General features: G+C 58.1%; 2 protein-coding genes across 2 annotated transcripts; one reads left to right on the forward strand and one right to left on the reverse strand.

The window, feature by feature from the left end:
• The first annotated feature begins 7865 nt into the window (after positions 1–7865).
• Positions 7866–25577, forward strand: LOC117646839. The gene is made up of 15 exons (XM_034388093.1): positions 7866–8027; positions 10729–11012; positions 14612–14667; positions 15257–15363; positions 15453–16004; positions 16078–16428; positions 16766–16942; positions 17024–17235; positions 17365–17450; positions 17961–18089; positions 18237–18347; positions 18888–18947; positions 19449–19580; positions 20800–23822; positions 24951–25577. Exons 2-14 carry the CDS (start codon positions 10840–10842, stop codon positions 23712–23714), a joined length of 5061 nt encoding a protein of 1686 aa, XP_034243984.1. The 5' UTR covers positions 7866–8027; positions 10729–10839; the 3' UTR covers positions 23715–23822; positions 24951–25577.
• Positions 25378–27850, reverse strand: LOC117646836 (farnesol dehydrogenase-like). The gene is made up of 6 exons (XM_034388091.1): positions 27011–27850; positions 26641–26809; positions 26411–26540; positions 26209–26344; positions 25849–25983; positions 25378–25776 (listed from the first exon to the last, which is right to left on the reverse strand). The coding sequence occupies exons 1-6, from the start codon at positions 27140–27142 to the stop codon at positions 25735–25737; spliced, it is 744 nt and encodes a 247-aa protein (XP_034243982.1). The 5' UTR covers positions 27143–27850; the 3' UTR covers positions 25378–25734.
• Positions 27851–27937: the final 87 nt, after the last annotated feature.

Below are 27937 nucleotides of genomic sequence, written 5' to 3' on the forward strand. Positions count from 1 at the left end.
TCGCCGCAGCCGCCCCCGCTGCCGCCGCTGCCCCCGCCGCCTCCACCGCCGCCCCCGCTGCCGCCGCCCCCGCAGCGGGCAGTGGAGGATCCTCGTTACGACCGCAAAAGGCTGTGCGGGGAGGAAGCAGAAGCAAGGCCGTCGCCGCGGACCCCTCGCAGTGTGCCCCCCGCCCCGCCCGCCCCGCCCGCCACGCGCCTCCTGCCCGCCGCCTTCCCGACGACCCCCGAGGACTTCCTGCCCCCACGCCAGGCTCGCCAGGCAGCGCCGGGAACATGGCCTGGGGCCGCGAGCACCGCGGGCAACGCGGGCACCGCGAGAGCCAGCGACCGGTAAGTGGCGCCCGCACAGTGAGCCAGAAGACCGGTGGAGGCGGCCAAAACTCTGGACGCGTTTTGAGCTCCAGAGTCGCTAAATGGGACTCGAACCGGGCGTGTGACCCCACCAATGGATTGCTCTCCGAACGAGGAATCCATTGGTGGGGTCACACGTTCGGTTCGGGTCCCATTTAGCGACTCTGGAGCTCAAAACGCGTCTAGAGTTTTGGCCGCCTCCACCGGTCTTCTGGCCCACTGTGGCCCGGAGGAGTGGGAGCCGACGCGGCGAGGAGGCCGCCGCGCGTCGCGGGGAACGACATGACACCTTTGCTCAGCAAGAGGCCCAGTGGGGCAGCACATGACCTGCACCCCTCTGCACCGACGGGAAGGGTAATCCGTGCCGGCGGCCACCGCCGCCCTGAGCGACACCCCGTACAATTCGCCGCCACGCCTCACCCACCCCGCCCCGCCACGCCGCGGACACTCCGCCGGCCGGTCGTTGAGACGCCTACATGCTGGGACCCACAGGGATTTTCCGCGATGCGCGAGTTCTCTTAAAATACCCCGCCGGGACCTGCCGCCGCCCCGCCCCGCCCCGGCCCGGGCCGGCCGCCCCCCACCCCGTCGGGCCGTCGGGCCTCGAGCGTCCACCACTTGGAAGCCGTTCGCGACGCACACTTCGCTGCGCCCCGAGGTCTCCTGCTAACGCCACGACGCCTCACCACGCCGCCCACCCTGCCGTGCGCCGCCCCGCCCCGCCGCCAGGACGACCAGACGCCCTCTTGGCTGGGATCCTCGCGGCCACCGTCACATCAAGCTCGGTGGCGGCGTCCGCACCCTGCGGGGCGGGGCGGGGCGGGGCACCGGCTCGACGTTGTGTTGCTGCTAACCCTCCTGACGGCGCGCGGCGCGACGCCGTGGGGGCAAAGTACTTCCGTCCTCTGTGCGCACGGCGAGCACCGCGAGCACGGCGAGCATGACCCTCTGGCCGCGTCGCCGCGCCTCGCCGTGTCGACGTGCCCGTCGATTCATCGAAAAGCCTATTTTCGCGGGGCCGGGCATAAATCATGTGGACACTTCTGGGACGCCGCGCGACCTGCGCGACCCCGAGCAGTGCTCCTTCTCCGAGTACTCCACTCCTTGCCAGCCAGTTGTCTCATTCCGCGCAACGATCTCTGTCTCTCTCGCACCCCCGGGGGACACCGCGCGTGCGAGAGAGACGACATCGCTCGGCGGGCGCGAAACCAGAGTGGCCCCATGGGCGTTTTGCCGGTTTTGCCCCCTTTCAGGCGCCGCGTGGGCCAGAAGACCGGTGGAGGCGGCCAAAACTCTAGACGCGTTTTGAGCTCCAGAGTCGCTAAATGGGACTCGACTCGAACCGAACGTGTGACCCCACCAATGGATTCCCCGTTCGGAGAGCAATCCATTGGTGGGGTCACACGTTCGGTTCGAGTCCTGCTTAGCAACTCTGGAGCTCAAAACGCGTCTAGAGTTTTGGCCGCCTCCACCGGTCTTCTGGCCCACTGTGCGCCACCCCTTCCACGCCGGCCTTGGCGGCTTATTGAAATCCCCGGCCGCGGAGGCCGGTGCCGAGATTAGTGCCAGCGTGGCACACTGCGTGGCACCAGAGAGCCGTGCATCGGCCGAACCGAGCAAGGCCGAGCGGCCGAGCCACTGTAAATTCGTCGTTTGGAAGGGCGGTGGCTTTCGGCGCGTGCGGTGCGCGCGTGCGTGTGCGCTCACTAACCTCGCCCCGAAAACCCGAAACCTCCCTCTTTCAGCCCCACGGCAACGCCACGGCAACGCGCGACAGCAGAACGATTCCCAACGGCCGTCGCTGTCTCTCTCGCACGCCTGCGGAACGACCAATGAGTGCGAGAGAGACAGAGCGAACCGTCGTTCAGCAACGCGGAAACAGGAGAAACCGAGGGGGTAACCACGTCAATAAATCGTGTACGGACTACTCGGTGCGGTATTACGGGAATATTACACGTGTATTACGACCTCAAAATGCCAAAATTTGGCCTATTTGACCCAAAAATGGTATTACGATCACATACATAATGCGTAATACACGTGTTCTGTGATCAGGGTATTACGCGAGTGGTTACCCCCTCGGTAGAAACAGGGTCGCTTGAAGCGCCTGGCGGGTAGGCTGTCCCGGACGCAGCCGTGTCGGCGGGCTGCCTACACTGCAAACGAAAATTTCGAATAAGTTGTTCCCAAAAGTCCGTCAGTGTGTTGCTCGTCTGACGCGTGTACAGGTGGCGGCGCGGCACACGCGAAAGCGGAGTGATCGTTCAACCCGCTGCTATTCCTGCGCGGGTGCACTGTACGGAGGCACTGTACGGAGGTACTACAAAGTGCCCCGGCCCGCGCCGCCCGCGACGGGCTGGCTCGGTGGCTGTATGCATCATCCGCTAAAAACGTTGGTTAGGTTAGGTCACGGGTTTTGAACCACTGGGTGAGGCAGTAAAATTAAATGCAAATATTTGTTGGGAGTTGAACCTCCGACTTGTGGTGCTGTTGCACTCGGCTCCGCTCTGATGGTTGTGAACCGCCCCCGTAGAGCAGCCAGTCTGAAAAAGGTTCAGCTGCTGGTAGTCGAATGCTATCCTTTGCTGTTGTGTTCCTACGTCTCTAACCTCTCGGCTATCACAGCACATAGCAATCAACTAGGAGGAATCGTACCGATCAGCTGTGTGACACGTTCGTTGCTTTCCAACGAAGTGGTTTACTAACACACCGCGTGGCGGGGCCCTTGGCGGGGTCCTTGGCGGGGCCCTTGGGGGCGCCGACCAGGTGAGCAGAGCCCTGGCAGTGTCCTGGCAGTGCCATTGCCACCGGCAACCTGGCTGGGTGGCTCCGCTACACTAGTACTGTATCACAAAGCGTCGCAGGTTCTTTGGCAAAAACCTCAAAGCGCGGTAAACTCGTTAAACTTTGCGACGGAAAATAAAATTATGTGCCGAAGCATCGTTGCCGAATTTGGCGAAATTTTTGTGAGGGTTTTTTTCGGGCTGTAATTGGCACTCCTCAAATGGCGCCCTGAGTCACTGCTCCAAAAATAACGCCTCTGTGTCCGGGAAGTACTTTGGAAAGCGTTCAGCGTGCAAGACCGATTGTGTCATACATTCAAACTGATTCACCCCCCCCACACACACAAACACACACACACACACACACACACACACACACACACACACACACACACACAGACGAGCAGCGTTGCACAGGCCAGGGACACGGCGAGGAGCCGAGGGGAAGGGTTCAGTCTGAATCAGCCACGCTCCTGAACAACAAACAATGCTCCCAGATTAGAAAGACACGCACACACACACACACTCACTCACACACACACGCAAACCAAAGCGCACGCACACTCACACACACGCGCAAACCAAAGCGCACGCACACACACACGAACGCACGCTCGAATCGCGCCCGTGGCTGACGAAGGGACTGATGGCCAGATGTGCGATGAGCCAGCCGACCAGCCCTTGCCGCCCCTTCCTATTGTTTCGAACAGAGCTTTGGCACCCGCCGAAGCACGCCGCGAAGCACGCTCAAAGTGCGACGAAGACACGCACACGAAGCTATACGCCTGTCGCGCGGTCGTGCGCTTGCGGTGTGTCGCCGAAGGGACAGCCAGGGGGTGGAGGGGGAATCGAAAATCTCAACTAGTATGAATAGCAAGGCAGGGCGCGGCTACCCCTTCGAGGGGGGATCGCCCCCACCCCCTCCACTTAGCGCCCCCCCCCCCAGCTCGCGGCCCCCTCGCGAACACGGACCGCAGGGCCTAGGCCGGGCGCCACACGCGGTCCACGACTTCGGCCGGCAGTCGGAAGGGAGACCGTGGTTGCGCGAACCCGTCCGAAAGCTGTCGTCGGCATGCCGGGCCGGTAGGCAACCCGCGCGAGAACCGCCCGCCGCCCCGCCGCCGCGGCGGCCGAACCCTTAAACCCCAACCGACTCCGATGCCCTCGCGAGAGTGAACAACCCGCCGACGGGCAGCGAGAGTGCGAGAGTGCGTGTGTGGTTGTGCTCGACGCTGTCTTACGACCCACTGGGACTAGCAGCATGAGCGACCCGGCGCCCTGGAGGTGAGTGAGAGAGAGACAGTCAGGGGGGAACAGCCACCCACATTCGTTGTACAAAATTTGACCACATTCCACATTCAGGAGGCAAAACCGCCTGTAAGTAGGCAAAATGTGTGACAAAAACGCCAGAAATCTTGCACATTCTTGCACATTCGCACAATCATTGTACACAAAATTTTACAGTGGGTCACCCCTCGCAGTCCACGTGGCCTCCAATGCAACTCCGCCACTTTTGCCGCACACGCGACCCCAAGTCGATCAAGGCAGGCAAAAGGCAAACGTTCTTTTCTTACGGCCTTGGCTACAAACGGTTTCCACTTAGTCAAAATTACATTAGCAGGCATCAGATTTTGTTGATTTGACGTCGGCTTTGTTGTCACCGCCACCTTTCTTTGAGAACGGGCTGGAGAGCTCAAAGGTTGGCTCCGCCGTCGCCCAATTCTAATCTGCCGACTCCATGCGGGCGAGCGGAAAACCGCCCAAACAGAAGACGGACAGACGGACAGACAGACAGACGGGCGGACGGGCGGACGCGCGGACGCGGTCGCCCCGGCACGCTCCGTCTTCGATAACGCTCACTCCGTCTCTCCATTCCAAAACAGAGTCGCCGCAATTACTATCCGAGTGGCAAACGAAAAGTGAGCCAAACCTTCCTCACCACGCGCGTCGTGTGTGGGCGTGTGTTTGAAGGCACGTGTCAACCCAGACGACGCCGTGTTGTCAGTGGATCGTTGTTTGACGATCATGTGTGGTCTAGCCCTTAATGGTAATGGTAGCGCGGGGCTGAGGTAGGCAACCATCTCCACGGCGACGCGCTCCGTGACGCACGTTGCCTGCCTCCACGGCGTTTTCGGCGAGACAGCTGCCGGGGGAACGGAACAACCACTTCCGTTTCCTCGTCCAGCTTCGACTCGCTCGCCTGCCGTCGGTGACATCACGGAGGCGGCGTGGGTTCGAATCCCGCCGGCGGCGGCTCCCCTTTTTGGTGGACGGGCCGCTCACTGTGGCGAGGGCTGCGGGTCGGGGTGGCGCACCAGAGGCCGGCCGCCCGACGCCCGACCGGCCGAGGGAAGGCGAGGCTGCTATTTCTAACTTGTGCAGCGGCAGGGCGTTCCGCCCCGCCCCGCCCCGCCCCGCCCGCCCCGCCCCGCCCCGCCCCGCCCCGCCCCGCCTCGCCCCGCCCCCATCCCCGGCTTGCATTGTGTAACTAACTGTTCCCAGAGATTGTTTGCGAGCCGCAAAACGCGCCCGAATTTCCTCCTCCAGCACTAAGCGCGCTGGGGTGCCTTTTATCTCGAGAGCACCGCACCACCGCACTGCAAAAAGTTTAATCTGTCAATACGGCTGATCCGTTTTGGAAATGTCTCATGGAACTTCCGGCGCGACGTGTGCCGTGGCTTTGTTGACTGCCGTCAGACCGCACAGTGGGCCAGAAGACCGGTGCAGGCCGCCAAAACTCTAGACGCGTTTCGTGCTCCAGAGTCGCTAAACAGGACTCGAATGGAACGTGTGACCCCACCAATGGATTCCTCGTTCGGAGAGCAATCCATTGGTGGGGTCACACATTCGATTCGAGTCCCATTTACTGACTCTGGAGCTCAAAACGCGTCTAGAGTTTCGGCCGTCTCCACCGGTCTTCTGGCCCACTGTGGACCGCCAGGTCCAGGAGGGACACCTCGGACTGTGGGAACGGCGACTGGTTCCGAGAGTCGTTTTAGTCGCTCTGTCTTTCTCGCACTCACGGGGCGTCCCGTATGGGTGCGAGAGAGACAGACGCTCGGGTAAATGCGGCCGGCCTCGCCCCCCGACTCGAATGCCAATGCCACGAGAACGGACACCTATCGGATGGACGACAACAACGCCCTGTGGGTGCGAGAGAGACGGAGCGAAGAAAGCGCGGTAGTGTTGATAGTGCGTCGTCGCGCGTGTGGCTTTGGGTGTTGCAGTGGGCCTGATTAGGCGGCTTTGGCGGGCGTACACTGCAAAAGACGACCGTCACCCTTACAGTGTGGCGTCACGTTTTGTCTCACGCTGAAATTGGGTTGGCCTGGCTGTGGTGGCGTCCTGGCTAAAGGACCTCCACACTGTTAGGATTCTCGCAAGTCACTCGCTGGCCGTCAGCGCGAATGAATGGCAGTGTTAGTCTCTTGCAAAAACCCCGCCGCACAGTGGGCCAGAAGACCGGTGGAAGCGGCCAAAACTCTGGACGCGTTTTGAGCTCCAGAGTCGCTAAATGGGACTCGAACCGAACGTGTGACCCCACCAATGGATTGCTCTCCGAACGGGCAATCCATTGGTGGGCGCACACGTTCGGTTCGGTCCATAGCGACTCGCAGGAGCTGCGAAAACGCGCAGAGTTAGACTCGCAAAACACCGCCGCACAGTCCAGAAGACCGGTCAAGCGGCCAACTGTGCGACGCGTGTTCGAGCTAGAGTCGTAAATGCGACGACCGACGGGACCCACCGAAGCGCATGCTTTCCGAAGCGACAGAAGACGAACAGCAGAAGAGACATACGGGCGATCAGACAGACAGACAGACAGACAGACAGACAGACAGACGACAGACGACAGCAGACAGACAGACAGACAGACAGACAGACGACAGACAGACAGACAGCGACAGCGAGCAGACAGAGCAGACCAGACAGACAGACAGACAGACCAGAGCAGACACGACAGACAGACAACAGCACGACAGAAGCAGCAGACAGACACGCGACAGCAGACAGACAGACAGCGACAGACAGACAGACAGACAGACAGACAGGACAGACAGACAGAGACAGAGACAGACAGACAGACAGACAGACAGACAGACAGACAGACAGACAGACAGACAGACAGACAGACAGGCGGACAGGCAGGCAGACAGACAAGGACAGGTAGGGCGTGCGGCCTTGAGGGCCTGGAGGGGGACAAGGAGAGGCGAAGGGCTCGGAAAGTTCCAGCCGGTCCGCCGAGGACGCAACTCGCCGGGAATTCCGACCGGTTCAAACAATGAGAGTTTCCGTCACTCTGATTCGGAAAAGGGGAGGGGGGGGGGCAGTCCGTTCCCCGAACGAGGAAGCCGAGTACAATAATTTTTTGCACCGCACAACGAAAAACTTTAAGACGTCGTCCATTTTGGCTCTACGAGTGCAGTCAGCTCCGCAGCTCTGCTGGAAAATAAATCAAATATAATGAATTGTTGTTATTGTTGTGAGGAAGGGCTCCGTGCGATACGGACTCGGTGCGACACTCTTCTACTACCAAGTGCCCACCCAGTGCAGTGTCCACCACGCCGCGCTGGACTTGACACTCAACCCGACCCGGCGTGCGGTGGGCTGGTGGGCGCGGCGGGGCGGGGCGGGGCGGGGCGGGGCGGGGCGGGGCGGGGCGGGGCGGGGCGCGGCGGGGCGGGGCGGGGCGGAGGCTCCGGCCGACCCGGCCCACACTGAGTAAGCAGGCGGTCGGCCGGTACGTCGGGAGTCAGTCAGTTTGTTGTTGGGTACCCGCGAGGCAGGCAGACCGATCCGCTGCCCTCAAAACCGGCCGATTCGGAATCGGGACCAGTCCCTCAGTGCCCGTCTCTGTGAACGCGAGTGTCGGTGTGTTTTAGAGTGTGTGTAGGTGTGTATGTAGGCGTGTGTGTGTGTGCGCGCTTGCGCCTATCGTTGTTATTTTCGAAAGAGAGTTACTTTGTTACCTCGGAGCAGCGCTTTAGTGAAGTGAAATGGATGCATCGATGAGAAAATAATTTAACGTCGAGGAAAAAGGAATATGGTTTGCTTTTGAGATTTATGGTGAGGGGAACCGGGCAAGATGTAATTCCAAGAAGTCGGAATTCCACCATGAACTGCAATTTCAAGTGGCGAGGCGCGTCCGGTTTCACCCACTCTGCTGCACTGTGTGACTCAGGCGCGCTGCCTGTCCTCGTCACGTCGTTCGAATATGCGCCGCGTGCCTGTGCAGTCCGAGGCCTAGCTGAGGCTGCAGTGTGCTGGCTCGCGAGAAAAGCACGCCCGAGCCACAGTCGGCGACTGAGAGATTTAGCGTTGACACCGCACAGTGGGCCAGAAGACCGGTGGAGGCGGCCTAAACTCTAGACGCGTTTTGAGCTCCAGACTCCAGAGTCGCTGAATGGGACTCGAACCCAACGTGTGACCCCATCAATGGATTGCTCTCCGAACGAGGAATCCATTGGTGGGGTCACACTTTCGGTTCGAGGCCTGTTTAGCGACTCTGGAGCTCAAAACGCGTCTAGAGTTTTGGCCGCCTCCTCCGGTCTTTTGGCCCACTATGCAACGCTGCTTCTGAATCATGATGTGACCGCCGGCCCGGCCCGCTCGCGGGTGGAAGGGAGCCGGCATCCTCCAGCAGTGTCGATGACTTCCGGAAGGCAGGCACCGCACTGCTACGGCACTGCTAAGGCAGTGACTGACTGGAGGCTGGCGCCGCGGCGCGCCGGCCACTCCAGCTGGACCGAAGGTCAAGGCGGGGCGGGCCCGCGGCAGGCGCAACAGCAGCGCTTTCGTCGCCCCGTCTCTCTCGCACTCGCGGGCCACAGTGGGCCAGAAGACCGGTGCAGGCGGCCAAAACTCTAGACGCGTTTTGAGCTCCAGAGTCTCTAAACAATGCTCGAATCGACCGTATGACCCCACCAATGGATTCCTCGTTAGGAGAGCAATCCATTGGTGGGGTCACACGTTCGCTTCGAGTCCCATGTAGCGACTCTGGAGCTCTGCACGCGTCTAGAGTTTTGGCCGCCTCCGCCGGTCTTCTGGCCCACTGTGCGGGGTCGTTCCGCAGAGAGGTGCGAGAGAGACGGATGGCGACGAAGCGAGTTCGGAATCAGACTGGACGGGACCGTATCCGCGTGTGCTGCTGCTGCGCTTGTGTAACGCGCGGAGTCACGCTCCCGAAAGGATGTGACTCGGGGTTTAGTCACTACGTTCCCGATTAACGCGCTATGTCCTGAATTTAAATTCAAGCTTTTCGCGCTATGTTTTAGCTAGAGGGTTCAAATATTCGAAAATGATTTTTCGCTCAGTCAAAAAAAACAAAATTACCTACATGCACTCTTAAAACCTTACGAAGAATTTTGAGCATACATATAACAAACTAAAATACTTTGTTATACGAAGAAATAGTTCGTAAATTACGAAGTATTTTCTTTGTATGCTCAAAATACTTTGTTATACAAACTAATTTTCTTTGTAAGGCCGAAAATAGTTTGTAAGGTTTTCTCAGTGTGTACAATTTTTATTTGTTGAAAGAGGGCAATGTTTTTCGGCCAAAGTTAAAATAAAATGATAATATTTTGAGGGTTCTTATTTTTTTTTGCGAGTGGCATGAATGCCCGGTCGGAAGGAAGTGCACACTGCCGGATCTAATCAGACGGTCGCTATCGGCTAAGCGAGGGGAAGGGAGGGGGAGGGAAGGGGGAAGGGAGAGGGGGAAGGGCAGTCAAAAGGAATCCAATTCCAATATGCAGAGGGGCGTGGTGGGACACTGCCAAACTTCGTGGTGTGAATTTGCAAGGTTCGAGAGCAAGGGTCTGGTGTTAGATTTGTTAATGGTCAAGGCCACTTGGGACGATAAGTTTCACTCAAAAATAATAATTGTTTTTCCTGGTCGGGCTTCGGGTTTGCCACGGTTGCCACTGTCAGTTCAGTGCGCGGTTTCGAACGTCTTTGTCTGCTTTGCCGTGCCGCTTGTCCGATCCAATACGCCACAGCGGCATTCCCGGTTCCGGACCGGTTTCGCCTTAGCCGCCTTCGCCCAGGTGGCCCGGTGATGTCACGCCACAATTAGCACGCGGGTCTTCGGCGAAACGCTCTAGTCTCTCTCGCACCCGCAGAGAACGCGCCGTGAGTGGGACAGGGACGACTACGGGCTGGGTGGGGGTTTTGTGCGTCGCTAAGCAACTTTTAAAATTTTCGCACATACCGTCAGACTCTTTTGAAGTTTCTTTCAAATTTACTTCCGGGAAGGCGTGTACCCACGAGGGGTCAACCACTCAGCTCAGGAGTGTACACAGGATTACTGATTACCAGTGATTACCTACAAAAATACTCAAAAAACTCAATAATTTGGGCCAGCCAAGAGCATTTTTCATAAGAAAACCCCCCAAAATCCGATAAAAACGGCGAAAATAGCCAGTTTTGGCGTGTGATTTCCAATGATTACTGGACGAAGTGTAGACACACGATTACTAGAGTGGCTGACCCCTCGCGAACCCGCCATTTCAAGTCGTTCCGAAGCAAACCATTCCTCTTTCCTCGCGGAATTCGAAGCCCATGCTCATGATGACTCGGTCGTTCTCCTCCAGCGGGGCTTCGCTCTTACGGCCAGCCTCGCCGTCTCGACCATCTCGACGGCCTAGACAATGGGAACGCGGCGCGGCGTGTGAATCATTCGCCTGTAGTAAAAAGCGAACGACATGGCCCCGACCAAGGTGGACCCTTCGGACCCCGCGGTGCGCCGCCTCGTGTACAACATGTACAGGGGCATGCTGGGCGGCTACAACGACCAGGCCAACAGCATCGTGGACGCCCTGCCGCCCGAGCGCGTCCGCGAGGACCAGGGCATTTACAAGCAGCTCGAGAGCATCATGTAAGTGAGCACCAGCAGCAGGCGGAAAATGTTGTTGCCAATTTTTGGACGAATCGTTCACTTTCATACGAACTTCAAACAACAACAACAACAACAACAACAATGACAAATTTTGAAACATGGGCTTGGATTGAAAAAGCCTCTATCTATCCATCCAACCATCCATCCACCCATCCATCTACCCATCCATCCATCCATCCATCCGTTGAGTGTGGTGTGCCTGTCAGCCGAGGCTGACCTAGCCCTCGTTGTTTACGGCCGGTCCCCTGACAGTGGGCGTGTTCCAGTGACAGGCCCTTCCAGTGCCCCTGCAGTGCGCCTCCAGGGCGCGCGGGTGGTCAAGGTCACCATCGCCTTCCCTTTCTCAAGAGGATCGGGAGAAAGTAGCCCTTCGACCTGCCCGGCCCGCCGAGCCCGCCGACGGCAAGTCACACAGATTAATGTCGAGGAAAGGTTCCGGCGAGGCTTCTTCTCGATAGTCAGCACAACTTGTCTGTGCTGCACACTGTGAAAAGTCAAAACTGACTGTTCTCAGTTGTGGCGAACGAAATCCCAGTCGGACGGGCCTTTTGCAAATTTCCGGACGGGTCTTAAAACTCTTATCCAGTTAAACATGAAAAGATGATCCCATAGAATGCACGCTGCACGAGGAGTGAATGTCGTGTCGGCCCTAAGCGACGCCATGTCGGTAACCTAAGCCGCGTGCCTTTAGCGCTCGGCCGAGCCGACGTACTGTGGTCCTCAGCGTGTGGTCGCACAGTGGGCCAGAAGACCAGCGGAGGCGGCCAAAACTCTGGACGCGTTTTGAGCTCCCGAGTCGCTAAACAGGCCTCGAACCGAACGTGTGACCCCACCAAAGGATTGCTCTCCGAACGAGGAATCCATTGGTGGGGTCACACGTTCGATTCGAGTCCCCTTTAGCGACTCTGGAGCTCAAAACGCGTCTAGAGTTTTGGCCGCCTCCACCGGTCTTCTGGCCCACTGTGGGTCGCCCCGGATCAACTTGCAGACTTGCACTCGGCATTGCAGTTGCCGCCGCTTGGGAGGGCTCTCACGGTCTCGCCGCAGATTAATTGTCAAGAGGCTCTGAAACATGTCGTGGCTTCGCCTTAACATGCCTTAATTTTCTTGTTGATTTTGAGGTAGAGGGGACTTTTTGCAGTGTGGCCTCGGCGGTCCGCTCCTCACTCTCACGCCTTCACCGAGCGGCCAGTCCGTCTTATTTAAGCCCCGAACTACAACAAACTTGCCGCGCGCAAACCGGCTTCCCCGCACTGCAAACTCTTCCGCCACGGAAGAGATAAAAACGACAACGCGAAATAGTAGCGAAATGTATTTCTGTATTTTTGCCAGAGCACACGCGCCGCGGCGACGCCTAGTGACACTTGGCGCGCTTGGCGCCGGGTCGCCGTCGGCTTGGCGGTCGGCTTGGCCGTCGGGCGACCGTCGGGGCAGCCAACACTTTGGCTATTTGGCTACTTAGCGCAAGGGCCTGGCGCAGCCTCAACCCCGCCGGTGTGAAGGCCGCTCCGATTCGTGGTCAAGACGATCGGCTTGGTGGTCACCGCGCGTGAGAGCGCCGCCGCCGACCGCCGCGAACGCCGCGAACGCCGCGAACGCCAAGCCCCCGCGGATAGCGCATCGTGGCATCGCGCTCCGACCGGACCGCCGCGCCACGCTAAAAATACGCCGCGCGACGGGATTATTTCCGTGGCGGGGCGGGGCGGGGCGGGGCGGGGTGATTCGAGGCCAGGAAGACGCTCAACAAAGCGTGTCCGAGCAGGGGGATGCGATGTAAGAGGACGGTCAGGAGTTTGGTTGGGTTCGCGAGGTGACACACTTCTGGAGTCCCCAAACTTTAGTGACGCGTTCCGTCCGCACCCAACAATGAGGCACTTGTCCGCGTGCACTTTTGGGAACAGCCGATCGCGCACGTGGGAGCGTGGGCCGGCTGCGGCGGCGTGGGCTCGCGGCTTGGGCCAACCGTTCCGTTTTTGAGCGGCGCCCCGCCCCGCCCCGCCCCGCCCCGCCCCACCCCGATAAGTCGCGGCCCAAGTGAATAAGTGCGGCATTTAGACAAAGCCGAGCCGAGCCGGAGGCGTGCCGAGCCGAGCCGCGCCGGCCGGTGCGGTGCCGAGCCGAGCCGGCGCCTGCAGCCCCGCGGGCTTGTGGACGTCGCGGACGTCGGGGACGCCAGGGGCGGGAGGGGGAGGGGGCGACGCCAATCGCTTCACTTGCTGGAATCCATGGAGGCTTAGTGTGGACTAGGATCAGTCCGCCGTGTGTTGCCGCCCGTTGCCGCCGCATCCGGCGCGTGGCCAAGGCAGCCGTGTGCTTCGCGTCCCGAGTGCCGCGCTGCTGCAGTCACCTAGTGCGTCTCGATCCCCCTGCCCCCCCGACTTTCGACGGCCGCTCCTTGATTTTCCAGTGTGTACGCAGCTTTAGCGAAACCCCACCCAAGTGCAGTGTGACTCAAGTCCCGACGGCTCCTGATGAACAGTGGGACGGACAGAGGCGCCCTGTCCGCGTCGCTCCGTTTGAGTGGTCATTGGACGGCGCGACGAAAGACTTTAACGCGAGCAAACGACAACAAAAACAACAACAACAACAACTACAACAACAACAAACTGTAGCGCGGCGGGCGGTTCACGGGCAACCGTTGTCGTGACCTCTGGCGCGACCTCTGGGGTCGGTGCTTGGCTCGGCGCCACACGCAACGCAGTCCAACCGGACGGGCATGATCGGCTGTCTCATATCGGGACGATTTGCCGACGTTTCGACTCAATTTGACGACCGTGGCCCTGTCGATACTCCACGCGACGCGCCAATTTACGCCGCGTCGCGCGGGGCATCGCTGACGTCCTGACGCGACCGTGACCGCCCCGATAGACCGCCGCCATGGAGCTCGCCCTGAGCCCCATCCTCGCCCCCGCCCCCACGAGACCCCCCCGCACGCGGTCCCAGCGACGGCCGCTGCCCTGCTTCGAGTACGTCGTCTTCTACACGGACCCGTAAGTGTTGCCTAAGCAGCACGGAAGGACACTACCTCCGGGTTCAAGCTGCAGTCATCCGACCTTAGGCAATGACTGCCGAGCAAGGAAACAACAACAGTGCAGTTGACAGTCATCCTTTTAAAATTTACGAATATTGCGCGCTAACCAGACGCTTATGCTCTCCCATTCGACTCACCAAACAGAACAGCCGATTTCGTTACTGGCCAGCTGTTTAGCACCACGCGCCGTGTATGTGTGTGTGCGCGTCCGTGTGAGTTCGAAAACAAGGAAGAGAGGAGCGAGGGACGGAGCGAGCAAAGGCGCGAGAGAGACGGAGAGCAAACAAGAAAGAAAACAGACTTGGCCGTATGACCATATGAGGACATGCAGACGTCTTCTGCGACTGCCGCCGTGGCCTCAGGGCCACCGCGCCGCCGCGCCGCCGCACAGAGCGTGGCGTCCCCCTCGCTAGTCCTCCAGGCCGCGCCCCGCCCCGCCCCGCCCCGCCCCGCCCCGCCCCGCCGCGACTGTTCCTCTGCCCTTTGCGACCGACGTGCCTTACTTCGATTACGATATTCATGTCCTGTGGGTCCTTCATTGTTGCAGACGGCAGAGCAGCCAGCAGGCGGGCGAGTCCTTGAGCCCTGACGTCACCGACTCCAGTAAGTATAGCAGCCAGCGAACAGGCGAACTCGCAAAAAATGACGAGGGGAAGAACGGGAAAAATTTCGCGCCACGAACACAAAGGAGTGGACGAGCTGGTGGACTGGCGAATAACAACAGATGATCAGTCAGTTCGGTCCGTCTCTCTTTTTAACTGTGTGCGTGCCTCCTGGAAACGTCCATGCGGACGCACGCTCCTGGCAGGCTGGCTGGGCTGGCTGGGCTGGCTTGGATGGCTTCGCCCCACCGAAAGCAGGGCTGAGCCATGGCGCCTGGCCCGGCCCGTCTCCCAAAGGGTTCACTCGTTCGCCTGGCTAGTTCTTTATCCAGCGGGGCGGACTCTCATCGCTCTGGCTCTCTCGCACTCATGAGGTCAGAGGTGTGCTAGAGACCGAGTGAGAAAGAAGCACTGTTCAGAACGGGCCTGCTGGCAGAGTGGGGCTGTCAGAGTGAAAAACTACCGCAGGGTGCGGCATAGCGTAGCCAGGCGCCGACGTACACTGCAAATCCAAGAGTGGCACAGTCGCTCACACTTGGATTGGCAGTGAGCGGTGGCCGTGTCTTAAACGCGTGGTGCTGTCCCTCCAGGCAATGGCCCCCCGCCGCCGCCACCACCCCCGTTCGGAGCGCCGCCGCCTCCACCACCACCGGGCCTCGGGGTCGGAGGCATCCCCAGCATGCGGATCAGTTCGGAGGTCAGTGAAGTAAACCAGGATAGAGAAGTTGTGTGGGACGACTTCGATTCAAAGTTCAATTTTAAGACTGACAAACTATTTTGCCGCAGATCGAGAGCCGGGGACGCAGCCCCAAGCCGACGGCGCCGGGTGAGCCGCCGGCGGCCATCCAGAACGCCATGATGACCAAGGACAAGAAGCCCTTCACGTACACCCCCGGCGGCCTGGACCTCTCGCAGATCCGGTCGCCGCGGATACAGCGCCGCATCAACCGCAACATGGCGGACGAGGGCGTGGGGCCGCTGCCGGCACAGCAGGAGCACGGTCCGCTGCCGCCCGCCGCGCAGGCCGCCATGCAGCCCAACCTCCCCGTGCAGGTGCTGCCCCCGCCGCCGCCACCGCCGCCGTCAGGGGGCTTCGGCGCCGGCCCCGCGCAGAGCAGGGTAGGGTCCCTCTCGCACTGCACGCTTGCAAGAGAGACGGAGACGCCGCTAACATGGCCCTGCTCTGATCCGCAGTTCCCCGCCGCGCCGCAGCCGCCGCCGCCCAGCTTCGCGCCGCCTCTGGGGGGCGCGCAGGCGTCCGTGTCGGCGCAGGCAGTGCAGCAGACGGCCGCCAACCTGAGGCCCACCGGCATCGCCCCGCTCAGGAGAGAGCCGCAGGTACGTCGCCGAGGTCGCCGAGGTCGCCGTCAGCGACTCTCAGTTCAAGCTGACAGTCAACGTGCTCCCACAGGCCGAGCCCGGCAGCCTCTACATCGCCCCGGTGGCGGCGCAGGCCACGGCGCAGCCCAGCCCCGCCCCGCCGGCCGTGTCTCGCGCGCAGCTCGGCTCCCTGTACATCCCCCCCGTGGCGGACATGACGGACTCGGCGTCGCCGCCGCCGCCCCCGCAGCGCCAGCACTTCAGCCCGGCGTCCCCGCAGGCCGCGCTCAACAAGGCGCCCACGCCCTGGATGAGCAGCAACTACCAGCAGCAGCAGCAGCAGCAGCAACAACAGCAGCAGCAGCCGCAGTACATGCAGCAGGTCCGACAACCACCGTCACCAGCCGCGGCGCAGCCAGGAGCGCGTATCATACCGATCCAGGTGATGGGGTAGTGTGTGTAGTGTTGCCTAACCCCATCAGTCCAAGCTATTAACCGAACTCGTATCCTTATCTCGGAAGTAACGAAATGGCATTATATTGCAATGATCTCGCAGCGAAAAATCATTAAATTTTCAAAATTTGTCACCATTGTAAGAGGTCTTGTTCGTGACAATGTGTCCAGTTCGTTCCTTCCTAGATTTCTAGGCAACTGGCGCTTTCCTCCCTTTCTCTTCCAATCGGGTTGCTTTGCATGACTATCGCATGTCCTTGCACTTTACGTAGTTAAAATAATAATAATAAACACTGTCCAACAACGGCGCCTTTTCCGTGTGGTAGATCGAGGGCCGCGAGCCACCCCAGCCAGCGAGCCCCCACAGTGGCCCCCACAGCGGGGCCCACACCCCGCAGACGCCCCAGGAGGCGCACCTGTCGCAGTGGCAGCGCGAACAGCAGCTGCGGCAACAGCAGCGCCAACAACAACAGTCACAGCAAGCTCCGTGGAGGACGGTGCAGGTGAGACCCTCTGAGATTTCTACTCGATCTTTGATTTCCGTAACTGCGCTGAGTTTGCTGAAACGTGCCTCTTCCCACTAGCAGCCACCCTCCCCCGCGGTGCAGCCGGGCGAGCGAGTCATCCCCATCCAGTTCGAGTCCCCCTCCTCCAGCAACGGCACCACCAGCCCGCCAATCCGGCAGCCCCTCCACCCGCAGCACCCACAGCAACAACAATTTCAACAGCAGCAACCACAATTTCAACAGCAGAGACGGCCCATGGCGCCCATGGGTGCTCCCCAGCAGTACAACAGGTCAGCTTAAACTTACACCCTGAAGAACCTACGTATCTAAGACTTGTAAAGAAATCAAAATTTTTTCCGAATCCTTCCATTTGCGGTGTCAATATTTGTCCAACGAACTTTGTTTACTGTTTGTCGCAGCGGTCCAGAGTGGGGCGCGAGTCCACCGCCAGTGCAGTCGCAGTCGTTCCGCGTCCTGCAGAAGATCACGGGTACGGACCGGGACGGTAAGCGTGCACTCGTTGCATGCTTATTGTGCTTGAGGAACCAACGTTCCTGGCAAAGACTTTACTTCATTGAGGGGCGCTAACCCAGTGCTCACCATTCATTCGACCTCTTTTGGCACCTACCAGCTGAAAATGAAAGTCTGTTGACCTCCTCAACACGTCATTTTGTGTCGTTGCTGTCTCTCAGTGTAAAGCTTCTCGTGTAAAGCCCGGAAGGCTGTCAACGCCTATCCTCTTGTGACGCTTTGCACGATACATTACTGATCTTTGCCCTCAGTGGGTTAGGAAATTTTCATGTTCATGTGTTGTAATAAGTTGGAACTAGTAGTTAAGGTCCCCCATAGGCGCGGCCATCTTGGCCCACCGTAGGTTGTGTAAGGTTATAACCGCTCAGGTCGTTTAGGCCACGACTATGGGGGGTCCAAAATGGCCGCCTGTGACTGTGGTGGGCCTTTACTACTACAGCAGTAGGTTTGTGTCTGGTCTCAGAAAGGCAGGGTTGTGTTGCAGACGACAGGGACGGGTCCGTGCCCCGCGACCAGCAGCCCGGCCGCATGAACGAGATGAACGCAGCCCAGCTCCGGAAGCTGCAGCTCAACGACGAGGACCGCGCCCTCATGAACAGGTTCAAAGCGCAGGGTGAGTTACAGACACATAGCCCAGGAACAAAGTCAGACCCTTGAACTCCATGTACTTGCGAGGTTAACTTACTTCAGCAGCGAGGTCAAGGTTTAATTTAATTAAAGTAGGAAAAGTTTGATGACGTCACGTTGTCCGGCCCCGCAGTGGACGACGAGGTCTACCTGCACCAGGAGGCTGACCCGCGGTACCGAGGCGCGGCCATCCCGTCCAGGGCCTTCCGGATGTTGCAGAACATGACGGGCGAAGACGACGGAAGTATGGGTCGCTACTTGTGGGCGAGCAAAGCATGGCGTGGCGCACTGCATAGAGCTCCTTTGTCGTCGTTTCCGTGATTGCTTGGATGTGAGACAGGATAGATTGGCTGATTTTCAAGACTGGCTGTCTTCTTAGAGTGTTTTGCATTGCTTTCCTAACAACTGTCCAGCAGGATAGCTGCTTTCAAGGTGTACGATAGTTTTCCCGTGTGTGCTCCCATTCCAGATGACCCTCTGCTCTTAGAGCAAAATGAATTCCTAGAAAAGATTGTGATAATGGAACGACGCACGCCATCTCGTTTCCAAGAGCTTGTGACATCCATTGTGTGTTGAGTGAACCCGCTTGCGATCCTTTTGAGTTCACTGCTTTGAGTGGAGTGTTCAGTTTTAGATTTGCAGCGCATGCAGTAGCCGAGTGGAATGGGACCCTATTCTGCGTACAAGTTGCTGCTATTTTTTTGTAGTTGCTGGTGTTGTTTCAAAACTCGGCTGTGGCAAATAAATGTGAAAATGAATCTGACGCACTCTTTTCTCTTTGCAGGTGCCCCCATGCCTAGCCGCATTTCTCCCGCCGTGCGCGCTGCCCAGCAGGCTGTGCAAGGTCGGTAAAAAAAAGTTGTCACCGTAAAAAACGTGTTATCAGAACCAGAACCACATGCGCATGAGAGTAGGGTTGACTGCGAGGGGGAAACGACTTCGGTTATCCGATGTACAGCAAATTGGTTATCCGCTATCCGGATAACCAGAAATTTCGAAGTGATCCGGGGAAATTCTGAGGTAATCCGGGGTAATCCGGCGTAATCCAATGGTAATCCTGGAAATTTTTCGATGTAATCCGGAGGTAATCCGCGGGCTATCCGGGGTTATCCCTATCCGATGTACACAAAATTTCTCAGTCGTTTCCCCCTCGGTTGACTGCCTTCGCCTCAGGAGGGAGAGTCCGGCGTTACAGCCTGGGGCTCGTTTTCTACACGGCCAAAGCCTAGCAAAGGATTTGCTCTGATTTCTAAACAAGATACCCCAGGTTCAGGCTAGGTCCGCATCGGATGGCGGCTGTTACAATACCCATTCCTTACTACTGCTCTGTTTCGTGTTTCTTCAGAGAGTGCCAGCCAGCCCTACGTCCCTCCCTCCGAGCAGACGGTGGCCGAGCCTCGCAAGTACACCGGCAGCGCCATCCCTTCGCGGTCCTTCCGCATGCTGCAGGCCATGACGGCGGGCTCGGAGAACTGTGGTAAGAGAGCCCCCGACGACCCTGCGCTGCGCAGACCAGGTCGCACTCCATGTTCATCTCCACTAACCGGGCTGGGGCTGCGGTTCTAAGCGCCACGAAATCTCAAAATTAAAAAAGATCTGAAAATGCCGTGATTTGTTAATAATTTGTAATTGGCAATTTGATCGTTTTCGTGCGGTTAGCCCGGAAAAGAAGAAATGCGACCGAATGTCGCTTTTTGCCAACCTTATTTGCACCGAATGAATGTCTGGTCTCGCGAGTTTTCTTTAGAAACGCAGCCGGAGCATGTGGTGTCGGTTGGGGTCGGATTTGCTTAGAGGGCGCTGTCACGATCGATGCGTCATCATATCGTTTCACGGACATGAGTCCCTTGCCGATCGGTGTACGGAACCCTACGGCCGAGGCTGGTGGTGCAAAGAATAACGCATTCAATGTGTATATACTATTATACTAATATCTGATGTTATACACAATAATTACGATTTGTTTATCTCTTTTTTGCGTAACAAAGTTTCTGTTACACTTGATGCATTGCCAGCCCGCCCTTGTTCGACACACGCTTGCTTCCACTCGAGGCTAGGCTAACGCACTCTCACCTTCACCTCATTTTGCCCATTTTGCCCAATTTGCCCATTTTGCCATGCCCTGACTTGACCGCCTGTAACCAAACCAGGCAGAGCTTTTTTGTTGGAGCTTCTGGGTTGTCCCCACCGCACTGTCGTGCGGACGCTTGATTCGAGGGCCAGTTTTTTCCTTTTTCGTACGCTTATTTTGTATCGTGCATTTTTGTCATTTTGTAAAGTGCCTCTTAGAGGACTCGCACAAACTGGCTTTGAGAGGAAAGCTCTGCCTTTCGCGCACACCACTCATTTCATTTCCCTGTATCAAAACGTTTTTTAAAAATATAATCAAATTAGTAGTTAAACTAAATATTTTTAATTAAGTGTTACTATTGCTCCTCCCTGGATCATACTCGTTGTCATTCTGTCATTTTAATTCATACTTCACTCGTCACTTTCATTTAAAAATAATCCGGATTTAAAAACAGTTTTGAAAAAAAATCGATATAGCGTGAGCATCCGTGCATATCGCATGCCATCCTGTAAAGTTGACTTTGCTCATGCCCATGATCACTTCATTAGACTGTACAGAGCTTCATCCTCCATACTTTTCTCTTTTTTTTCCCGCTGCAACGACATTTTTCTTGGTCTGTTTGTAGCCGCGAATGCGTCAGCAAGCCCGCAATCAGAGCCTAGTTCCGATGCTTACGGTGCCGAGTACGATCCGTCCCTGCCCCCCTACCCCTACCCCTATCCTCCCACAGACGGTCAGTGGACAGACAGCCAGCCCCCCACAGAGGAGCAGCAGCAGCAGTTCTGGGAGCACTACAACGCCATGTGCGCGTACATGACCCAGATGAACGCCGCGCTGGGCTACCCGCCCTACGGCTACGCCTACGACCCCTACTGGGGAGCGGCGCCGCACGCGGCCTACCACAGCGACTCCGAGGACTGCTCGGGGTACTCGTCGACGGACGAGATGACGTACTACGGCGCCAGGTTCGCGGCGCACCAGCTGCACCCGCCGGACCCGTCGTGGTACGGGTACGCCCCGCAGTGGCCCGCCGCACCGGCCACGCCTGGGACGCCCAGCATCACCGTCACCACGCCCACCAACGAGGTCGCCGACGACGCTCCGCCGCCACCAGTCTCCGCCACGCTGCAGCACAACAAGACCATCCTGACGGACGTGGAGGAGCGCAGCGACGAGGACGATGACGACGACGACGACTCTTCGGACACCGAGGTCGAGGAGGGCGGCGACGACGCGTCGCCACTGCGCTCCGCCCGGTCCGTCACCAACGTGCAGGTCTACAGCGACAGCGGCGACGCCGGTAACGAGGTGTCTGATGATGAAGAGGAGGAAGACGACGATGTCGAGGACGTGGTGATCCCCGCGACCGAGCAGTACCCGCACCAGCTGAGCGTCATCCCCGAAGAGAGCGACGCGAGCGACGCCGAGAGCGTGCGGCGCAGGCAGTGCGAACTCAGCACGTCCACGCCGACGGCGGCGAGCGACGACGACGCCACTGACGATGACCTGGGTGACGAAGATGACGACGACGCCGAGTCGACGACGGTGACAGTGCGCTTGCCGCTCAAGCTGCACTTCACGCGGTCCGAGAACGACGAGGAGGTGACCACCGTCATCGTCGGCGAGGTGCGGCGGTCGTCGACGAGCTCCAACGACTCTTCGGCGTCGTCGCCGAGGTCAGAGAAGCAGCGGCCGACGTTCCCCAGCGCGGCGTCGGTCCCGCGACGTGCCTCTGCGGACGCCGGCAGCACGGCGACGAGTCCGAGCACCCCGACGTCCGGCGCCAGCACGGCGTCGTCCGACGTCAGCGTCGTGTTCCCCTTCCGCGCACGCCGGCTCTCCTCCGCCAGCGCCGCGCCCTCCTCCCCCGTCTGCACGAGCAGCACGGAGGAGGACGACAAGGCCAGGAGCAACGAGGAGAGTGACGGACACTGGGAGGACGACTCCAGCAGCACCAGCATCCAGACGGTGCGGCGCCACGACCAGCACAGCGGCAGCGAGGTCAGTGACGGCCACTGGGAGGACGACTCCAGCAGCACCAGCGTCCAGACGGTCAAGGACGACCAGCAGCAGGACGACCAGGACGACGACGTCGAGGAGGACTTCGAGTGGGGTGAGGACGGCACGCTGCAGACCGTTGTCCGCCGGCGAAGCAGCGCCTTCGAGAAGGACGAGGACGTCGTCGCGCCGCCAGAAAAGGAAGAAGAAAAGGAAGAGGAAGAAGAACGAGAAGAAGAGGGAATCATAGCGCCGGCTGCTGAGGACAGCGAGGACGACGACATCAGTTGCAGCAGCGACAGCAGCAGCACCACCTCCAGCAGCAGTAGCAGTAGTAGCAGCAGTAGGAGCGTCAGCAGCAGGGCCAGCAGTGCCGTGGTGTGCAGCAAGAGCTCGTGCGTGCACACGGGCAGCGGCAGCAGCCTTCGCAGCAGCAGCGCGCGGGGCAGCGTGGAGGCCATCGCGCCGGTGGCCGCCGCCAGCGTGGACGCCACGGAGGACGAGGACGAGGAGGACGACGAGGAGGAGGAGCTGGAGAGCGACTCTCGGCCCGAGGACGTGGAGAAGTGCGTCCGCGGCCTGATCGCGCACCTCAGCGCCAGTCCCTCCGGACACCTGCCGCTGCTGAAGCAGGCCGCCAGGGACGACGACGTGCCCTCCATGCTGACGGACGACAAGGCGGAGCGCAGCGAGGAGGAGGACGACTCGGGCGTCACCTCGGACATGAGCCGCCACATCTCGGAGGCGGAGAACGAGGAGGTGGCGGCGGAGACGCGCAGCCGGCCCAGGAAGATCAGCAAGTACCAGCGCGCGCAGACACACTCGCGGCTCTTCCGCCTGCTGCAGGACGAGAGCCTCAACACGCCCGTGGCCGAGGAGCCGCCGCCGAACCCCGAGCTGGGCATGCTGGCCAACCGCAAGGAGTGCCTGACGCTGCCGCTCGGCGCGGCGCTTAGGGACCCGGACAGCGTGTCCCTCTCCTCGTCCTCCGGCATCACCTCGCCGTCGTCGCCCACCGTCACCGACAGGCTGGTGCGCGACCTGGTGCAGACGCTGCTGCAGCGCAAGAAAGGCCGCCGCCTGCGCAAGGTGCCCATGGCCAAGCTGCAGGCCGCCGCGCTGCGCATCCTGCAGGAGGACATGGACCCCTACGACACGTCCACGTCGGAGGAGGGCGGCAGCGGCCTGCTGCAGTCGCCGTGCCAACGAGTGCCGCCCGCGCACGGCGCCTACGGCCAGGAGTACACCAGCTACTACGAGACCTGGGGCCAGTGCGAGGCCGACGACCTGGCCGACTACGACATCATGCCCTCCAGGGCGTTCCGGCTGTTCGACCAGCACGCGCGGCCCTCGGGCTTCAGCCCCGGCGTCATCGAGGGCCTGCGCGCCAAGTGCCCCCGCGTGCGGAGCGGCAAGGACCTCCACAAGGCCCTGCAGCTCCTCGACGACGACTGCCTCCCCGCCCCGCCCCCCGCCTCCGACGACCCCTCCCCTCCCCGTGACGGTCTCGGCACCGCGGCGTCCGGTAGTGACGGCATCTGATCTTTTCTCACTGGAAGACGGGATGACAGTGGGGGAATCTTCCAATCGTGATATTTTGACGGTCTTAAGTCCTAATCCAAGTCGCATAGAAAGGTTTGCTCAAGAAAGGTATTGGGAACAATATTCTTTTTGGTTGAAACATTTTCTTTCCTTTTTCTCTCTTTTTTATGTGAGTTTGACATTGCGCTTATCCATTTGGCGAGATCTAGTTTATATATTTTCAGTAACAATTTCACTTTGGTATTGAACTAAATGATTCAGATTACAAAAAATGGTCAAAGCTAAATAATTCTCTCTTCATAGTAAACTTCACCTTGAGAAAACGGTGTTTTTATTATTTTTGTTTTGAAATGTTATCTATATCGTTGCTATAGTCCTTTATTTTTCTTGCGCAAATTTTTTTTATTTTTTCCTGTCTGCTATCAAAAGCAGTCCCTTTTTTTAAAGAGGCCTCTGTCTCACGTTTTAAATCGTTCAAAAAGTAATTATTGCCACTAATTCCGATGCAGTAAATTATGAAGTGATGCGTGTTTTGTATGTCAATAGGACTAATATGTAACATTGCCTGAACACTATTGTATGTTTCATTAGTCCAGACTGCGCGAAACAGAAAGGTGCAGTTTGCTTTTTTGAAGAGAAATATTTCCGTGACACTAAACGTTCCCTTTTTACAGCTCTTGGTGTTGCTTGTGTACTAATCCCGGCTTCCAATCTTTTTGTGCTAACGGACTAAGGAGAAAATCTGATGAGTGAATGATTGGAACAATATGTTGTTCACCCAATCCTGCAGGCATGATCAATGTTGGAGCAGAGGAGTTAACGGGATGATAAGGCCGCAGATGGATATTCACATCCTGGGGATTTTTATTTGAATTGTGTAAAACCTGTTGAGTTGAGTTGATTTTCAAGGAATTGCTTCGCCCTGCCTGAGCCCTGCCTGATGATTGCCGTAGCTAGAATAACTCGTTCGAGCATGTTTGTACGATTTCCTGTATTCACAGACGTGGAATGCTAACTCGCGGCCAAAAGATTTTGTGTTCAAAACAATGAGGAGGGCCAATATTTTTGATGATTGGTATTCCCTCTCACTAGACCTAAACGCAATGACTAAAACAAGCGGAAAGAGGACAATTATTTTTCCCTCCGCAAAGTGTTGGCCCGCTTTCCTCCTCCTCTCGGTGTAGCTTTGTCTTCTGAACGCCCCGAGGTCCTGACGTGGTTTTCGTTTTGTTTCAGATCCGGATACATCAGACTTGTAGACGGCTGGCTGCGGGTGAAATAACTTCGTTTATGTTTGACATATACTAAGCACAGCAAAACAGAAGAGCAGCACACACTACAATTTTTTTTTAAATGTTGCTCTTCTTATTTTGGCTAAAACTAAGTTTTGTGGTTCACTATACACCGGCAACTGTACAAAAGCCAAGTCGTTTTTCTCCCTCAACTTTGATGTAATTGGATATTTTGCTATTTTTGATTTTATTTCCGGTGTCTTCTTTGAACATGTGTGCTGAGTGATGAGTTTAGGCGAAAACAAAGACACTCTTTAGCGACAATCTGATTGTTGCGACTGAGCGCTGTTTGGAGTGGGTTTGTGGACCCACGCCCTCGAAACAAGAAATGGTTTGTCAGGGCGAATGCTTTTGCAAGTATGTTAATCCAATTAATTCTTAGGAGTTTTAATTTTTTTAATACCAAAACCATACGAATTTTAATGTAATATTGCAACAAAATATGTTTCTATACACTGTGCCTTATGATACTCTGTTATTTATTTGTCTTGTTACGTGTTTAAGGAAACTGAGATTGTGCGCGCCCGTTTCATTGAAAAATATTTGAATAAACTGGTGCCTCAATACCGAATATAAGTAGTACAACTTTAATTTACCCAAGTGGGGGCATGCTGAAAAGTATGAGATTGCTATGCATTTGCCAAACATTTTGCCCGCTGGCAGGCGCTTCTAAGGCATGGGTGTGGGATGTGCCTGGATTGAGGGAAGAGGTTCATTTCTCTCCAGACTCAAACCGCTTCAGCTGGGTGGCGAATAACCAGCTCCGAAATCTAAGAAACAAAACGGCAACAGTGTAATATCAACCGAAACCAGAAGAGAGTGGCGCGATAGGCGTCCCTCACCTCCACGCCCGGCGGGCACGAGATGATGTACATGACGGTCTCGGCGACGTCCTTCGGATGCAGCATCACTTGCTTCATGGAGTCAGGCACGTGCGGGGAGATCATGTCCGTGAGGACGCCGCCGGGGCTTACTCCCTGAGCCGAGAGAACAACACAACTTGGCGAGGGGCTGGGCTTTCAAGGCTTTCAAGGCTTTCAAGGCGCAGACAGGTAAACGCCGCCGCCTGTTGCGCGACGCCGGTACCATTAAGCCAGGATTACCAGATGAGCATTTTCAACGGGAGAATCCGCGAAAGTTGCGAATTGGGAAACGGGAGAAAGAAGCCCTAACACATGGCTCGACAAAGAGCCTAGACCCACCGAGACGCGGATGTTGAAGCCGGCGATCCTCAGGGCGTCAAAGCGCAGGCCCCTGGTCAGCCCGGTGACGGCGTGCTTGGTGGCGGCGTAGGCCGTCGCGGAGAACGCCCCGTTCAGCACGGTGTGGCCCAGGATGCTGCAACGTGTCACAGTCAGACCCCGAGGCAAAAAGTGCACCCCCCTCCAAAAAAGCCTCCTGTACCTGTTTATGTTGACGAGGTGGCCGTCCTTGATGGCGTGCCTCCTCATGCTGTTCATGGCCTCGTGGCAGCACAGCATCACGGCGGTCAGGTTGGTGTTGACGAGCTGCTGTATCCTGGCCGGCTCCATGTCTGCGCCCGAAATTCAGTTTCAACACCGAAGCAGGGTTGTGCCCGTCGATACTCCACGCGCGAGCGGCCACTAAGGCGTGGGGTATCGCCCGCCACCTACCGTGCAGTGGGTCCACGGGGAGGATGGCGGCGTTGTTCACCAGGATGGTGATGCCGCCCAGCGCCGTGTCCACCCACTTGAAGAGCTTGGCCACATCCCCGGCCTCGGCCATGTCGGCGACGAACGGATGCAGCTTGCCTTTGACTTTGGCCGCCCTGGCGGCTAGATCCTTCCGAATGAACAAATGACTCGATTAAAAGTGGAGGGTCCCACTCCGCGGGGCTGTAGCGCCTGCCAGCAGCCCGGCTGACTGCACCGCACAGGTGTGAGGCGGGTGGCCTACCTCGCCCCTGTCTTTACTATTACCATTAAGGACTGGACCACAGCGGCGCGCACTAGTCCGAGAGAGACAGGGTGACAGGGAACGCACCTTGAGACGCTGCTTCCTCCGCGCCACAGCCACCACCACGAGCCCGGCCCGGGCCAGCAGCAAGGCCAGTTCTTCCCCGATGCCGGAGCTGGCCCCGGTGACGACGGCGACGCGGCCCGCAAGGTGATCCATGCCTCGTTCTTGTTCTGCTCGCCGCGCTGGCTCGACTGCCACACTGCCGGACTTTTAGACGCACCGCAATCTACGGCAGTCGGTCGCGTGCCGCGGAGCGCGTCGTGTTTAAGCGCGCGGTGACCGCGTGGACGACAAGCTGACGGACATGCTGCTTTGTGTGGATCGCAGTGTAGCAGCTCGTTAATGCCGCTCCCGAGAAGGAGATTCTAGTGCTCGAGGCAGCTTGACTGTCATCGCGTGCAGCCAAGGGAACCGTCTCCCTGACTGTGCTTTTTGTACACAAATGAGTAACGAGCAAGCGCAGATCCAGGCGGGGGGCGTAAGGACAATTGCCCCCTTGACCCCTAGATAGCCGCCTGAAAGGTAGGCAAAAAGCACTACTTTGCCCCTGTAAGTAGGCAAAAAGTGCTACTTTGCCCCCCCCCCCGGGCCAACTCTGGATCCGCCACTGGTAACGAGGACAGTGCTATGAAGCATCAGCGTTAAGTATGGTTACGTAATACACGAACAATTTCTCAGGGGCGGTTCATGTCCGCTCGCTCTCCTACGAGAATCAGCCAAGACCGGGCATGACTTCGGCAGGGCGCTGGGTGAATACTCCAGGCTGGATCGCGCAGCACGGAGTATCGCCAGCCCGGCAGGCGTATCGTCGCCCCAGCGCGGGGTATTGCCGAGCAACAAGTGGCGACCCCTCCAGGGCTGAGGGCGCAACGGCACCACCGCGACTGGCGATACTCCACGCCAAATCACGCTCGGTTCACGAGTCGGCTCTCTGGGACTTCGACGTTGATT

Source organism: Thrips palmi, unplaced genomic scaffold, assembly GCF_012932325.1.
Source record: "Thrips palmi isolate BJ-2018 unplaced genomic scaffold, TpBJ-2018v1 HiC_scaffold_2, whole genome shotgun sequence".
NCBI lineage: Eukaryota > Metazoa > Arthropoda > Insecta > Thysanoptera > Thripidae > Thrips > Thrips palmi.